Source organism: Ammospiza caudacuta, chromosome 5 (genome assembly GCF_027887145.1).
Source record: "Ammospiza caudacuta isolate bAmmCau1 chromosome 5, bAmmCau1.pri, whole genome shotgun sequence".
Classification (NCBI taxonomy): domain Eukaryota; kingdom Metazoa; phylum Chordata; class Aves; order Passeriformes; family Passerellidae; genus Ammospiza; species Ammospiza caudacuta.
In genome coordinates, this window is record NC_080597.1 from 66,530,747 (window position 1) to 66,546,779 (window position 16,033).

At 36.5% G+C, this 16,033-nt stretch overlaps 1 protein-coding gene across 1 annotated transcript in view; it reads right to left on the reverse strand.

The window, feature by feature from the left end:
• The window catches only part of MAGI2 (membrane associated guanylate kinase, WW and PDZ domain containing 2), a 704,016-nt gene that overhangs the window by 480,279 nt on the left and 207,704 nt on the right, over positions 1-16,033 (reverse strand). Inside the window, exon 2 of the mRNA XM_058806060.1 lies at positions 9,311-9,427. Within this exon, the coding sequence (XP_058662043.1) occupies positions 9,311-9,427 (117 nt within the window). The remainder of the gene's footprint in view (positions 1-9,310; positions 9,428-16,033) is intronic.

Sequence of the window (16,033 nt, forward strand, 5' to 3'; positions counted from 1 at the left end):
CTTAGCAATGTATAACAGGTATTGGTGATTAGTTTCAACAAAGAAACATTAATAAAATAGTAAATAATAATAGCAAATGTAATTTACTGTGAAAATCTGTAATTTACTAAGAAAATCTGGTCTCTTAACTGAAAAGCATAGTGTTTTCTAGACCCTGTAATATATGTCCATGAAAGCTTTTAAAATTCAAAGAAAAGAATTTAAAAGCTAAAATTACAACACTGTTCTGCATTTAAATCCAGATCCTTGCTTTCATTTGAAATGTAGAGATCTGGAACCTCTGCATTTTTCTAATTATTTTTTTCTAACCAAAATATATTTCTGCCATCTCCACAGTATGAAAGTTTCTCTATTCAGACTCAATGGAATAAATTTGACAGAATTATTTGAATAATCCATAATAGATTGATTGCTAGTCAAGAGGTTGATATGTTAATAACAGTAATACATTAGAAAAAGAAAAATGCATTAGGTAGAATCAAAACCTGGAGATAAAGCAGAAATATAAAATTTTGACAAACTGTCATGGGTCAAAACCAGGACAGTAGTATCCTCAGGGTACAGAAAAATAAAAAGAAAAGGACTTGCAGAAAAGTAGTTTCCTTATAACAGTTTTTCAGCCAGTAAATTACAAATTAATCTCACCCCTATTGATGAAACCAAAGTTTTATTCACTCTTCAGGTCTTAAGCACATCTTCAGGTGTTACAGCACCTCTGTAATCTTCATTCTCTAATATTTTTTCTTCTGAAAGGATTTATTCTAGCCAGGGTACTTTTGAATCTAAAACATGATGCCAATAGAGACACTTGTCCATTGACCTGAGCTTATCATGCACAGAAGGTTGAAATTCTTTCCTTTTTTTAAGAAACAGAAAATATGCAGAAAGTTGTGCCTTCATCTGTGTGGGAAAATCTTAATTCTTGAAAAAAAATATCTAGTCATATAGTGTCATGAATGTAGTTAGTGACCTTTTTGAATTAAGGGAGTGGGCACAGAGCAGGGTGTCCAAACAAGCCAGGAAGGACCTGGGCTCCAGCTGCTGTCAGGAGACTGCTGAGCTGCAGGTGCACTTCAGAGACATCAATGTGAGAAGCTGGATTTTTGGTAAACTTGGCCAATGCTTATGAATGCACATGAATTTCTCATTAGGCACCAGATGATCTACATTTGCTTTTTCTTATGGTTGTAGATGAAAGCTCCAGAAGAGAAAAAAATCAAAAGAAGCCCATCCTCCCAAAACTGATATTGGACCTTTTTGTTCAATGATGCAAATACAGATTTAATAGTTTAACTGGTCATTCAGTTTAGAATATTGATTCTTTTCCACAACTCTTTTGTTTGTTGGTATTGTTCTGAATTTCTAAGGACAGTTTTTGGTGTTCCATGTTCACTGTTCGGTTGTTCTTCAGTTAAAAATCACCAAGTAAAGATTATCCAACTTTCTCTGACAGTTTATCTTATCCAGACTGAGAGAAAACACAGATATTTAGAGTATCTCAGCTTACCTTAGGGAAAAAAAATCAATTTTTGACCTATTTGACTGCATGCAGATGGAGGCTAAATTTACCTAGAGGATACATTTTAAAAACTTTTAACATCAAAAGGCAGTTTGGAAAGATGATATAGGAAAAAAAAATACTTTAGAAATCATAGGAAGCTTACATTCAACAATGCTGCAAATTCAGTTCATCACATTTGTAATTCTTAAATTTCAAAGATACTTTGTTTATTTAAGGTGAAAGGTCAGTAGTGTATCTAAGATCTTCAGGCTTGAAAACCCTACAGTCATAGGGAGATACAAACTTCCAGCTGCTTTAGGCTGTTCAAGAACTATGACTTGTACTTGTGAAATAAGTTATTTGTGGCCTCTTCTATTCTTTGTTATTCTAGTTCTGCTGAGGCAAGGTACTTCACCAGATTCATGCTACTGCCCTTCCAGTTTGCTGTAAATAATCAATAAAATTAGGGCTATCATCAAAACTCATTTAAAAATACCAGTATCCTTTATCCTTTTGGTATCACAGGAATTAGAGAACCCATTTTGCAACACTAGAGAGCCTCCCCAGAGCTTACATAAACACTTATTGATTCCTGGGGACAACCAGCAAAAACTAAACTCTCATCTGGAGTTATGCATGTATTACATCACATATAAATAACCCCAGACAGATGTGATGAGCAACCTGAGATACTTGGCATCAGTCTTTAAATCACATGCCAGGTAACATCAGTGAAGGAAGATATGTGATAATATGTGATAAACTTTTGTAGGAAAGCAGCTTTAGAAAGATTGGGTTTGCAATTTCAGAGCATTTTCTTATCCTTTTTTTCACTGCTAAACCTTTAGTGACCTTAGTGATATTGTATCAACTTTCCAGTTGGCAGGAGATCAGATTACCTGTTAGAAAAATAATTTATACTGGCACTGTTTAAAAAAAAAATTACTGATTTTGGATGATTTGGTTTTTAAAGTGGGAGAAAAGCATGATACTTAAAAGAGCAGAAAGGAGGGAATAAAGGAGGGAAGAATGGGAGTAGGGGACAGAATTATCAGCCTCAGTGTTTGTAGATGTGATTTGGGCACAAAAATCTCTGAGAAACAGAACTGCTGTAACTGTACAGCCAATGAAAGCATCCTAATGTCTTCATACAACCTTCATGGAACATTAAAATTACAATATCAGAAGTGGTACACAACTACTCCTCTTAAATATATTTCAACTGTCCTCACTTCCTACTACAGTTCTACCACACCAGACACATTCCTTCCCCCCTTCTTGAACTGTATTTATTTTCTTTGCATACATGTTATTTTAACGTGAGTACTTAGTCACTGAATACCTAAAAGCTGATGTCCCCAATATGTAGAACTGAGAAATTTCTGAGGAAAAAAGACAGAAACTATGTACATTTTCTCTCTCATGACTAACAGACAGTGTAGTATTTTCCATCAGTGTTATTTGTAGATATAGTCTGGACATCTGTTGATCCTAATTAAGACCTTAATTAAAATTGGGGTTCACCTTGATAAATAAATTTTAATTTTTTTTCCCCTGGCTTTATTTTTATCTACTTCCTGCTGAAGGCAATGCAGTGCCTGCAGCCCAAAGATGCTCTGTGCAGAGGCAATGCTTTGTACAAACTGATGGAGAAGAAGCTGACTCCAACTTTTATTACCATGCTCTGAAACAGAAAAAAAAGTCTCATAAAATAAGATGAAAACTCAATACAAAGATGTATAAGCTAAATTCTTTTGACCAGGATTTCTCAGTGCCCTCAGAAGAACAGGTCATTGTCCCAAGTGCATTTTCAGTGGGTAATTAGGAATACTGAATGCAGCAGTGGAAAACAAAGCAAACTCCACAGGCAACAGTTTAACCACCACTCCACCTCATGCAGGACATTTTAGGCATTGTTGGTGCTCTGTGTTTTTTTCAGCTGCTCTTTTCCTCTTCTATTTAGGCTGTCTGTTGTTGGAAGCAGTGACAACTCTCTCATCTTCTGGTACATGTGGCTGTTCTGCAAGCAGCACAGTGGGGCCCTTGTCTCACATAATTACCTGAGTTTGCTTGAGATGCCAATGGCTTCACTTTAAGTACACTTTGGAGATGTGCTCCATGAGATACACAACAAGAACGTTGTTAAGAGCCCTGCATTGCTCTGTTCTGAACCATCAAAGTCTAAGCAACAGCTAACACTGGAAAAATAATGTAGTCATTAAAGCTAGGTACTGTTATTTCCAGGGATGAAGACATTTCTTGGCAGTACGGTATGCTAAGCACAGGTTATTTTATCCTAGCAATAGCTCCATATGACGTCAAACTGGCAGCTCTTTCACTGACAGTACCTCTTGTAAGATACTTTTGACATGAACAAACTTGTAAGAAAAATATTATACCATTGGAAAGTCTGTTTCACACATTTCCATTTCAATTTTCTTGGCTATACACTTTTTAGAAGAAGAAAAAAAGCATTTTTCAGAAAAGATTGGAAAGGCTGAATATTTGTCCAAATATGGATTAGTCAGGTATAGCTCACAACCTTATCCAGAGCAGCAGAACTATGCACAGAGAACTTATGAGTTGGGTGCCCTAAACCAATACAGAATTATTGCCTACTTGAATTCTGCAATTCTTTTCTCAGCTTGGAAATTAGAAGCCTCATATGAAAACCTAAGTATGTAAGGTGAATTTAATTTAGTATTTACTAATTATTGTGACCAAATAAAAGGTAACAGAAGAAATAAAAACTATGATAACACCTATCATCAGGAAAGGAAAGTCTTACACACTCCCAGAAGTTCTTTATTTCTGATTGGTACCCATAAAGTAAATTATAAACGACTAGGGTTTGCCAATAAGGTTTGCACTTCTCTGACAAAGGAAATGACATTGTTTGTTTTGCATTGTTTTGCAGATGGAGATTCCTTCAGGTTTGAAAGTGTGAATTCCCCTGCAGCTTCAAGTATAAACATATTTTATTGACTTTAGTACCACCAAAGTATAAGCTAATGACTCTACTTTTACTATATATGATAAATAAAATCAACACCCAGGAAAAAAAAAAGCATCACTGCATGTACTTTTTCTTCTGGGAAGATGACCAGACAACAAACATAAACATGCTGTAAGATATAACATTTCAACAGTACACAGATAACATTGCAGCATGAGGGTTAAACTTATATATAGACCAGAGTAAACTAAAATACAATAGAACAAAACTATTTTTGAAAAATAGACTCATTTATGTTGACTCAAAATAACCTGAATCTAAATATTCACAAAAGATGGAAAAAAATAAGTCACAGTGGAAGTAACTTATTAAGTGTTCATAGGTGTCATATTTGCAGTGCAGTGTTAATTGTATTCACCTAACACAGAGCACCCATGACATTGACAGGAAAGCTGAGAAAATGGAGGATTTGTTATCATAATTTGGTATGTGGGAAACTGCTGCCCATAATGATTCCATTTCTTGCCCCCGGTCACTCACATACAACACGTGGCTCAGTTACAAACTTAACTTTTTTCCTATGCTGCTGATAAATGTCTTAAATAAAACGTCCTTCCTCCAATTTCTGTGCTAATGGTAACACTGCAATATCGAAGAACTGTAAGGCTGAGCCATATACCCAGTCCTCTCTATTCTTACATAATTCCTTTTTTGTCTAAACTGAAAAACTGGGGAGGAAGCTTCCTCATCCCCATCATGTTTTTAAGGCTATTTTTTCCCCATTTTTACTGTGAAGAAAGCATTCCTGGGCAGCATCCTCCTACATCCTCCAGCAGGATAGACCATCTGAGCTACTGTCAATCTGAAGTTATATTCCAGAGGAAATCAATGAGCTTCTCTTCCAATTAATGGATGATTTGTTACTTTTATGAATCAACTTGTCCTTGACTTTTTACAGTGCTGTTAAATCACAATGTTTTCCACTATCATTTCACATTCCCTGTCTGGAAAGGAAGCATACACTGATTCTGTTTTCAACCACAGCTACCCTGTTTTGCCAGCTCTTAAAGAAAATGGAATTTGCAATTGCCGGAAAGGACATATCAAAGGAGATAGGTCTGGCCATGAATGTCACTACCAAAACTGCTTTCCTGTGATTTACTCTCCTCAAAGCTTAATTCCTGAGATGACACAGTGCTAGAGCCACCTCTTCTCACAATAGTGAAGACTGGGAAGCTGCTTGCCCACATGGCAACTGCAGTTCGCTGAGAGCACTACCAAGCACAAGATGCAGCATGACCAAGGTGTTGTCTGCCTATAGCATTCAGAGCCTTACACGTGTTTTGTGGCTGTTCTCCAAATCCCTAGATTTGGATGGATAGTGTCAGACAGTGCTGAAAGCTACCATGTTTCACCATGCCTATTTTTCTGTAGGCATGGTAAAACATAGTAGTGCACAGTAGTGCTCCTAAATATCTACAGGAGTAAGTTTAGGACATGAAAAGTGCTAAAATTCTACAATCAGGAAAAGGGGAAGAAAATGCATGACACAAACTTCACCTAGGTCTTCTCAAACTGGAAAATGAGGAACTTTTCTTTCCCTAAAAGTGCCTTGGTAACAGCTGCATCTTGACTGTTGCAAATACAACTGTACATCCTACCCTGGGACATATCCATATCATTCCTGTTGGCAAGGCAGGGAAAACCAATTTCATATGCACTGAGACCTCTGACACTTATGGAAGGCAGCATTTGACTCTCAGGGTTATATGGTCATTTCTAATTTAGTAGAAAGGGGCACTGCATTAGCAAAAATAGAGAAACAAGGATCACAAACCCAACCAAGTCATCCCATTCCCAGGGGCTACAATTTCTGAGGGCAGAATCGATCCATTATCATCACATCATATGATTCTGGTCCATCTATTCTTTGGTGTACACAGGGATGTACACTTGTATAATAGACAATTCAAAGTCTTACCTGGAGTCATAGAATGTTAAGGGACTGGAAAGTCCTTAAAGATCATCTAGTCCCAACACTCCCTACCTACCATGGGCTGGGACACCTCCCACTAGAGCTGGTTCTATAAGGCCTTTTCCAGCCAGCTTTAGACACTGCCAGGGTTGAGTCCAAAGCCCAACTTTTACCTAGTTTTTAGTAAATCCCAGTTGAGTTGTCTAACTTGAGTTGACTTATCCTGATTTAGAAAAGGTATGGATTAGCTCTCTGCTTCCTGGTTTCATAGAGAATATTCACTTATAAAATGCAAGTGAAAGATGACTTAGTCTGACCTAAAGGGCTGAGAAACCCATGGTCACGCCCCACTGCTCTGGGCTGGTGCTGCCAGTGTGAACAGAAAGCAAAGGACAGAAAAATGCAAGGTCAAGGACTCTCTGTAAACCTTCTAATGGTTTTACTGGCAATTATGCCTCTGTAACAGAGCAAAGATTGTGGACGCATTTTTAAAAGGAAAATGTTGCCACCTATTTTTCAACCTTTTCCCCCCTCTTTGTGTTACAACCTTGTCATTGGAAATTAAGTCTATGCTGTCTGCAGTTGGGTTTCCCTCTCTATTTTTCTGCACAAGAATTTGACAAAAATGAGCGCTGCTTTTGCTGTGTTGGTATCTGTTGACAGATTTGTAATAAGTTCATGGTTAGGTGCACTCATAAGTGAACTTGTGGGCAGTGGTACAGGCAGTTAAACATTACCACTGTATACTAGGACAACCAAGCAGTATTCTCAGACTATGTACAGAGCTTAAAAATAAAATACTGCCCAGAGCAGAACATTGTGAATACCAACACCCTTGAAAGGTAAGTTTGTAATTCAAAAATTATTGAAGTTATATGAAAATAGGAAAATAGTTGAAAATATTTTCTGTCCTAGGCATGAATGCTGGGAACAGAGTAAAACTGCATTAAAAAAAGATTTTCACCACAATTAGGATTTAGAGAAAATTTTGGTTGCAAACTGTGTGATGGTGTCCTTTTTATTTGACTGATTATGAAAAATTCTTTAGCTAATGAAATATCCTGTCTGCATTTGATAATTTCTCTTTTTTTAATATACCCACTTTGAAAAAGGATTACTTTCATAGAATTTTCAAGAAAAATTTGAAGAAAATATACCAATTAGGCACTATGGAGGTTTTTTTGGTTGTTTTTTTTTCCTACCACTACTACTGAAAAGAATCCTCCACTCTCCTAGAATATTTGCCAACTTACCTGGCAAATCAGCACCTGCCATCTGCAACACTATAGTATATTTCAAAATGTAGTTTTTACTTCGAAAAAAATGCTCACTATATAATAGAATACTGAACTAATAATTTAACAATCTAAAATAACACAGAAGATGGAGAAGCCACAGCAAAAAGAAAAGGTTATATTGTTTATAGGTTCAAATTGCAGTCTTTGTGGTTGTAGTGTTACATTTTGAATGACAAATTTGATTCTGTGGGTACCATATTTTACTTGACACTACTTTATTATTGCCTTGAATGTAAACAAAACAACCTCAAAAAAAATACTCATTGTGCCCATATTGCTGACAGTGTCTGTCATACACTTGTGTGCAGTAGTTGCAATATTGTTGTGTTTTCCTTCTTTAACCTGAACCTGTGGCACTAATGAGCATGGACTGGGGTTATAATAAAAAGATGCTTAGGCTAATGATGCTCCCAGACATCCTCCGAAGTGGGATTTAGTCTCAAAACTTTTTTGTACATGCATTTCCACTTCAGCTGTGATGTTTCTCAGCATTTTCAGACAAACTTAATTCATCATAACTCTCACATAAATATAACATTTTTGTTTTCTGTATACAGGTAATAATTTTTAAAAATTTTCCTCCACTTTCCTTTCTGATCAGTTGCAAATGGAACATTAGAAATTAGGAATTTATACTTATTTTTTAGGAGGATCTTTTCAAAACTCCATTCTTTAAAATTATGAAAGTAAAAACACACAGTAGCATCCACAACAACTCAGCTTTCAGAATACCCACTCATTACCATGTAAATAGCACAGCCACTTAGCACACCTTTCTCTGCCTATCATTCCAGTGTCAAGTCTGTAAGTTCAAAAGTGCACTCCTATTTGCCAAAACCAGAAGACCCATTTTATGTCTGCTAAGCAATTATTTTATGAGGGAAGAATAATGGAACTTCAGTCCATTTTAAATGATATATTGTCTGTCAGCCAAGCAGATCTGTTCTGAAAGGCATGGCCCTGACAGTCAGGCATGGCTTGCATGACTCTGCTTAATTTCATGTCTACTGTTGAAGTAGCTGAATATGGTCAATACAACAAAACTATTTCAGAGGTTTTAGAATATTTTGAATATTGATTTATGTGGCAACAAACACATTTGCAAGACAGTACAAACTTTCATTGCCATGCCTGTTGCATCAAACAAAATCTAGTTTGTACATTTCTTCTGTTGCCCTATTGCTTTCTAAACCCAATAGCATTGTTACACAATGGATATGTGAAACTTGAGGCAGATCAAACTCTCTCTGTTGGACATCCACTGAACCAGCCCAGAAAAGTGGTTTTTTTTCTCTTTAAATTTGTGCTTTCTGAGACCACAGAAGAAATAAGATTATTATTATTCTAGAGACAGACTCGATGAAATTACAGCTCTGAAAACACCACGAAAACATCAGCATTGCACAGCTGAATTTCTCAGCAGTAATGTAGAAGACTGGAAGCAAGCCACAAATCTATTTACAGGAAGACTGTTTTATCCACAGACCACCTCCTCAGGCACTGCCAAGGGCCTCAGCAGTACCCACCCAGACAGCCTATTGGCACTAAAAAGGAGGTTTGTCCATCTCCACCCTACTTACATGGCACGGTGCGGAGGTAGAGATTGTCTCTTATGATCTGCTGGAGCTCATGGTCCACTGAACCTTTCTGGAACCGTAGATTGAGGTAGTGACGAAGGTCCTTATCAACAATGCCTCCTGTCAGGGAAAAGACAAATGAAAGTACAATTGAAAATCATATTGCTTTGATGGAAGCAATGAATCACTTGTGAAGTCTTTGTGGCTCATTTTCCTTCATGGTTCTGTCCCAATGGAGGACAAAAAGCACACAGAGCTTTCTGGTTAAAGCATGTGGTTGGTACAATATTTTTTACTATTGATAATTGCAAAGGTTAAAAAAGTTAATGGCTCAATAACTGGCTCAAATAACTGGCTAAACCTGTACAGTTCAGAAAATAAATATAGGATTATAGATAGAGCTGTCAATTTTCTTTCTGCACAAAACTTGAACATACTGTTATCATACAACTACCAATATATGTATCTAAATAATAAAGTATTAGGTATTATATTTCCCATGACTATGTATCAATTTCCCATTTCTTATTAAACTAAAAATCTTGGTTCCAAATCTCTCTGCAGTGCTCAGTGGCTTTAGTCCGTGTGTAACCAGAATGAAATGTGGGTGTATTTAGTGATCACATAAATGTTATATGCTCTGGTTTATTTATATTGATAGAACTCACAATTGAAAGAGACACTATCAAAAACGAGGGTTCATCTTTTATTTCTACCACCAAAAATAACACTACAACATTCCAGCAAAGTAGTGCATGTGGCGGGAAAACTGAGTTAAAAACCTTGTATTTGCCACTTTTACTATAACTTTAGGACAAAACAATTTCAAATACTGACTGGAAGATGTTCCGTTATGAAAGGCGTATCTATAAATCTAATCCAACATGATTAATAAGAATTTCCCAATATATTTTCTCCCATTTTCTCTTAACCTTGAAAAGGGATCAAATATATAATTATGGAGAAGTCTATAAATAACTCAATTTCTTCACTCTCTGAAATTCTGACATAGGAAAAATATAGAAAATCATTACTGCATTGCGTTCTGACATACATTCCCAAGATGAAAAATTGCAAGTAGATAGATCCCTAACTTGTTGCTTCACACATGCAACCTTAAAACATTTTTTCAAATGTCATTTGCTATTGAACCCTCTGTCAAAAGCCTTATTGACTTAGACTACATAAAGATTTTCCTGTAAATAGGAACACATAACATCTCTACCAAATTATTTGAAAGTAACTGAAGAGCACAAATAGTTATAAATTAAAATACATTTCTTCTTACAGATATTCCTTATCTGCCTACTATAAGTCCATAATGTTATTACTGCTGCCCTTTGTCAGTAACTTCAAAACCTTTTGTTCCAGGTTTATAGAAAGCTTATAAATTATTTCTCTCTTTTTTAGCTAACAGCCAAAAAGCCAGCAAACTTCCATAATCAAAAGAAGAGGGGAAAAAGCATCCTGGCTCATAAGACACAAAATACCTGTATGCCTGGTTCCCTGAGGCTGAGAACTTCCATATGGATCTCTGTTCTTCCAGGATCCTCAAGCTCTAAGTAATCTACTACTTTGTACCACTGACCCTGATTCTTGCAATAGAAAAGTTTTTGCAGATGCCACCATCCTTACTTCTAATTTCTTGTGAGATTTTTGAGGAGGCTGTAGAGAAACTCCCTGAGTCTGTCCTTTGTGATCGGCTGCAGAGAGCAAAGGTCCTGCAGCTCTTGCTCTTCTCACTCGAATGTACAGAACATGCCCAGTGATGCAGATGCTTTTTGGCAGCCTGAGAAAATGCCAGCTCTGGAACGGCAGCTGTAGCCTGCCCACTGACACAAACCTGAATCATTCAGCTTATAACATCAGGAAGTTTAGGAACCTACACATATTTCTGACCCTCAAAGTGCATTTTTTATTTACAGCCTCTCATTTCAAGCACAGCCATTTAGTTCAACATGTGTAATGAATGCACTAAAACCTCCTAAGTACTTCATAAAAAGAGTCACCTGATATTTTTGGCAAATTGCATATTCCAAACAAGATATAAAAACGTGTATTTACAGGAAGAGATGCCTACAGCCTTGCGTTTGTTACATGCAATTCAAAAGCAAGTTTCTAAGAGAAATAAACAGAAATAAAATCATGGTGCAGAGGAAATAAAACTTCAAAGCACAATGGAAAAAAATAATTTTTTCTTAATATCTGAGTACATAATATAGAGTTTTGTGCATTTTAAAGAGCAGTCAGATTAACTACAATTAACTACAATGTACAATTACAAATTTTCTTCTTTAAAAGTAATTTTGTTGTCTGAACTAATTCATGTTTTTCAATACCTTGGGCATAAGCTACTTTTATTTTTTTTTTTTTTGAATCTGGTATAACAATGAATTTTTTCTCCTGGGAATTTTAAAAAATAAAATAGTTCTAGAGCTCAAAAAAAAAAAATAGATGTAGTATATTTTTAGTTCATCCTTTCAATTGTCATTCTTTTGCTTTTCTCCCCTAAAAAGTTCTGTAGTTTTACCTGATGCTTTTTTAAAGCATATTGACTCCAGAAGTGCTTTTGTGGTATTTCAAGTGCCTAAGATTTGGAGCAGCCTGATCCTTTTGAAGCACAATCAGAACAACAGCTTGCGTGTGCAGTTATGGGTCCAGAAGACTTTGTGCAAGAAAACTGTAGTGAATTGCAAATATGTAAACCAGCCTTGATTCAGCAGCAGTGAATTACACCTTGTGTTACAGACTATATAAAGCAAGAATAACATGTGTAATAGTAATAGGACTGTGTCCTCCAAAAGGCTGAAAATAAGACACAGAAAATGTTGTCATTTGGTTTACTTGGTAGGGAAAGAACAGTGACATTGACAGTAAGTTCATAGAAAAGAAACAGGGGAAAAGCCCTTTTACCGTAACTACTATTTAATGGCCCTATCCAGTGCCGTCAGACAAGTGACTGACTTGGTTTCTGTAGAATTCAACTTCCATTTATTTTATCTTTCTGCAGAACATCAAAAGTTACTGAGATGTTGAAAAATCCCTGACATGAACCTAACCTCCTTCTCTTCTCTTATTCCCAGGTGCCCACAGTGGGGGAGCTGGGGACGGTGCTCCTGGACCCCCGGTGCCCATCGCGCCATTCCACAAATCCCCGGCGCTGCTGGGGCTCCCAAGCTGGAGCTCAGAGGGAAGGAGCTCCCCCAGGACACGTCCTGCTCACTGCATGTGACAGCAGCAGGGAACACTGGTGTGTGCCAGAGGTGTTATACAGCTCAAGCTTCAGGAGCCCAACCCAGAGACCATGATATACAGGGTTTTTGGCCACGGGAGGAGGCTGACAACTGCGTGATGGAGCATTCACTGGCTTGCAGCCATGCAGTGCTTTTATGCTTTATTTTCTTTTGGCTGGCTTGAGGCATGTGCTCTGTTTCAGTTTCATTTCACTCCAATGAATCCCCTTGCTTTGCTAGCTGAGAAACATAGGTTGTGAATTAAATACTTCCAGTAATGATCTCTTGCATAATGTATGTGTGGTTTACCAATCATGATGGCAAACTCATAACCATGACTGGAGTTGATTCCAGACATTATAAAATAAGATACACTTGGCTGAACTAAAAACTGCTCTGTTGGCATGTTATACTGATGAATCTAATGGGCAAAGTATAACTTTTTACAGTGTTCTAATGCATTTCTCTCATGTTTGCTTGTCTTTATAAAATCTAGTAGAAAAGACCAATCAAAAAAGAAATACAATAAAGGACAGACAAAAGGGTACTCAATAGTTTGTAGATCATTAGAAGATACAAATCTGAAGATAACTGCCCTTTCCAAGAAAATGGCAGGGGTAAATGTTTATAATTTTCTCTAATTCTAAATAATGTAACAGTTTTTTTGTAACTTCCTATATGGTCACTCACTGATGTTCCAGCTGGAGTCTACACCTGCATTATATTTTCCATGAAAAACGTGTAAACACAAACATCCCTCTTGTTCCTGCAATGGTAGCTCTAAATAATTTGTTTTGCCCTTAAGACATTTTTATTGGTGTAAATTTTCAACAAACATTTCTGAGTATTCACCCATTAGTATTTGCTCATCTTGTATCATAATCTTTCATTGAATTGACTTCCCAAAATGTGGTGTGGTAAATTTTTTGGATTTTTTTAACAGTAAAATCAATTGTGTCTCTTCTGAGTATAATTTGCCTTAGGTATTTTATTTTCTGGGATTAAAATTTATAAGATTTCAGTTTCCCTGGCTTCTATAAATACTCCTGGTTAGAAACATCTATGAGCAAGCAAGAATTTTAGATCTATATTTGCATCTGTACATGCTCTGCATCTGGAGAAACTAGAGGAAATATCTTAGTATTGTTACTCTGTGAAAGCAGACAAGACCATAAACTTTCAGTATAAACTGCCCCCCTCTTCTACTGCCCTACTTCAACCAGATTGGCTCTCCCTTTGTTTTTAACAAGCTTCTACTTCTGACTTTAAACATAAGCCATATATTTGGCAAAGTCAAATGCCTTGAATGAGCTGGCTTTCAGCAGCTTCAGCACGAGTATTCTACTGGAGTCTCATCCAATTATTTATTCAGGTGGCACCTGCAGCTTCATATCCAAACCACAGGGTGGGTCTGTGGCCATCTGAGAGCAGCTCAGGTTTCTTCTGCACCACTTGAGCAGAATACATGCAATTTGGTGCCTGCTAGATTAATTCATCCTGCACTGTTCACAGATAATCTAATTGACCTTTCTATAAGTAGCCTAAATTATTACCTAAGTCCTTTAAATCAGCTATATCAGGAATATCTGATTTATTATTTTTATTATCAGCTATATCAGAATATTATCTGATTTATTATTATTCTTTTACCCAGGAAGGTGAGTGCAAGAATATTTTTTGTGACTCTCTGGGATATATCAAGGAAATCTTAGTCATCACAGGTAAAAATCTGTATGCATGGTCTAAATGCTCATTTCTGAAGGCCTTTTCAAATGGTCTAGTAAGAATCCAGAATACCTGAAATTACTGTAGAGAACCCATCTTAGTCATTCCAATAGTTTTAGTGGCACCATGACCACTTATCTTTAAACATCTCTATAATTTTTTCATTCTGTCATATACAACCTGCTGTGATGTGACCTATAATTCCCTCTTCCTGTCCTGTTCTCAGACCCACACACTTTCAGGCTGATGTAAAAAAACCAGAAATGAGCAGCAGTGAGGAATGGGCACCACACAGCTGTGAGAAAGCCCACGTCAGCCACAGCTCCTGAACACACCCTCTGTCTTGCACCCTGAAAGATTTTAAGCATAAACCAAAATTTCCTGCTGTATCCCCTGGTTTTTCCCCAGATGATCCTCTCAGAAAAAGAGCACCACAATTCCTTTTTCCCTCCCACAAGTTCAGTGACATTTTATTGTAATCAACTTTTAAAAATATCCTTGAGATATGCTTCATTAAAGAAAAAAAAATATGATTTCCACTACTCAGATGAATTCATTTTGTTTGCAATACAAATGGTACTTTTTAAACAAATGAAATGTGTCTTATTTTAATAATTGAATAATAAAGATCTCAGGCATTTAAACATATGAGTCAGTATAAGATGATTTACTTTAATAGTTTCTTTAACTGCCAACAGTTAACCAGAAAAATCACTTTGAAGAGAGAATATGAAAATTCCAAGTAATATGAAAACTCTTGGTTGGATTTTAGAAGATTCATTATTAAAATACAGCCTGTAGTTAAGCCTATTATTTGAGGGCAATCATTCTCAACAATCCTATCTGGTGCTCAGATTAGTACAAAGATGAGTGTTGGCATTTCCCCAGTCATGGTATAATGGGCATTCTCAACAAGGGATGATCCTTCAAGTCTCCATGCAAAACATGGAAACACCGTAACAGTAAAAAACCACTTTAGTAAATAATAAGAGGTATTTATTTCACTGTCAGCCATCAGCTGAAGATCACACATTTTATTTTAAAGCCTCTCTATCCCTAGATTAAACTGTTCATCATCTTTGCACTTTTGCCTGCCTTTCACCACTACCGTCAGCCAAGTCTGACTCATCTGCAAAGCCTCAAACCTTTGGGGTGAGCTATGAGCTCTGTGGACTGTGTGTGATGGAGAACCAAGAGGGAATTCTGCAAGAAAATCCTCAAGGAAAAAAATAATTTCTTTCACATTTGGGGCTACTCCAAAAAATGGTATTTTATGATCCTTGAATGGAGATCTAAACAAATTTCAAGGCTTTGGAAAAGATTAGATCTTGGTATTCTTCTATGTGCTATATACAATGAAAAACATTTTAAGATCTAATTTATTGATGGAAAATTACCTTCTCTTTCATAGCCTGCTATTTTGTAGTCTCTCTCTTTGGCTATGGATTATATTACTGACCTTTTTGCTTATGGATCTTTTACATACACATGTATCATATTTATAACACTTAGACTTGCATCCTTAGCTTTATCCTTTGAGTTCTTCCTCCTAGTGTTTTAAATTCAAAATTTTAAAATACAGATTGTAGGATTTACAGGTTAAACTGCATGGGGATGACACTACATACAGACTATATTTTAAAACCTGTAATAAATTCTAGCCAATGACTGACTTTCTCAATTATGTGAATTAATATTTGGATGTATGCCTCTGTACAAATATGCAATTTCCTAATCTCCACAGATGATATATTCCACCTGCTCTCCT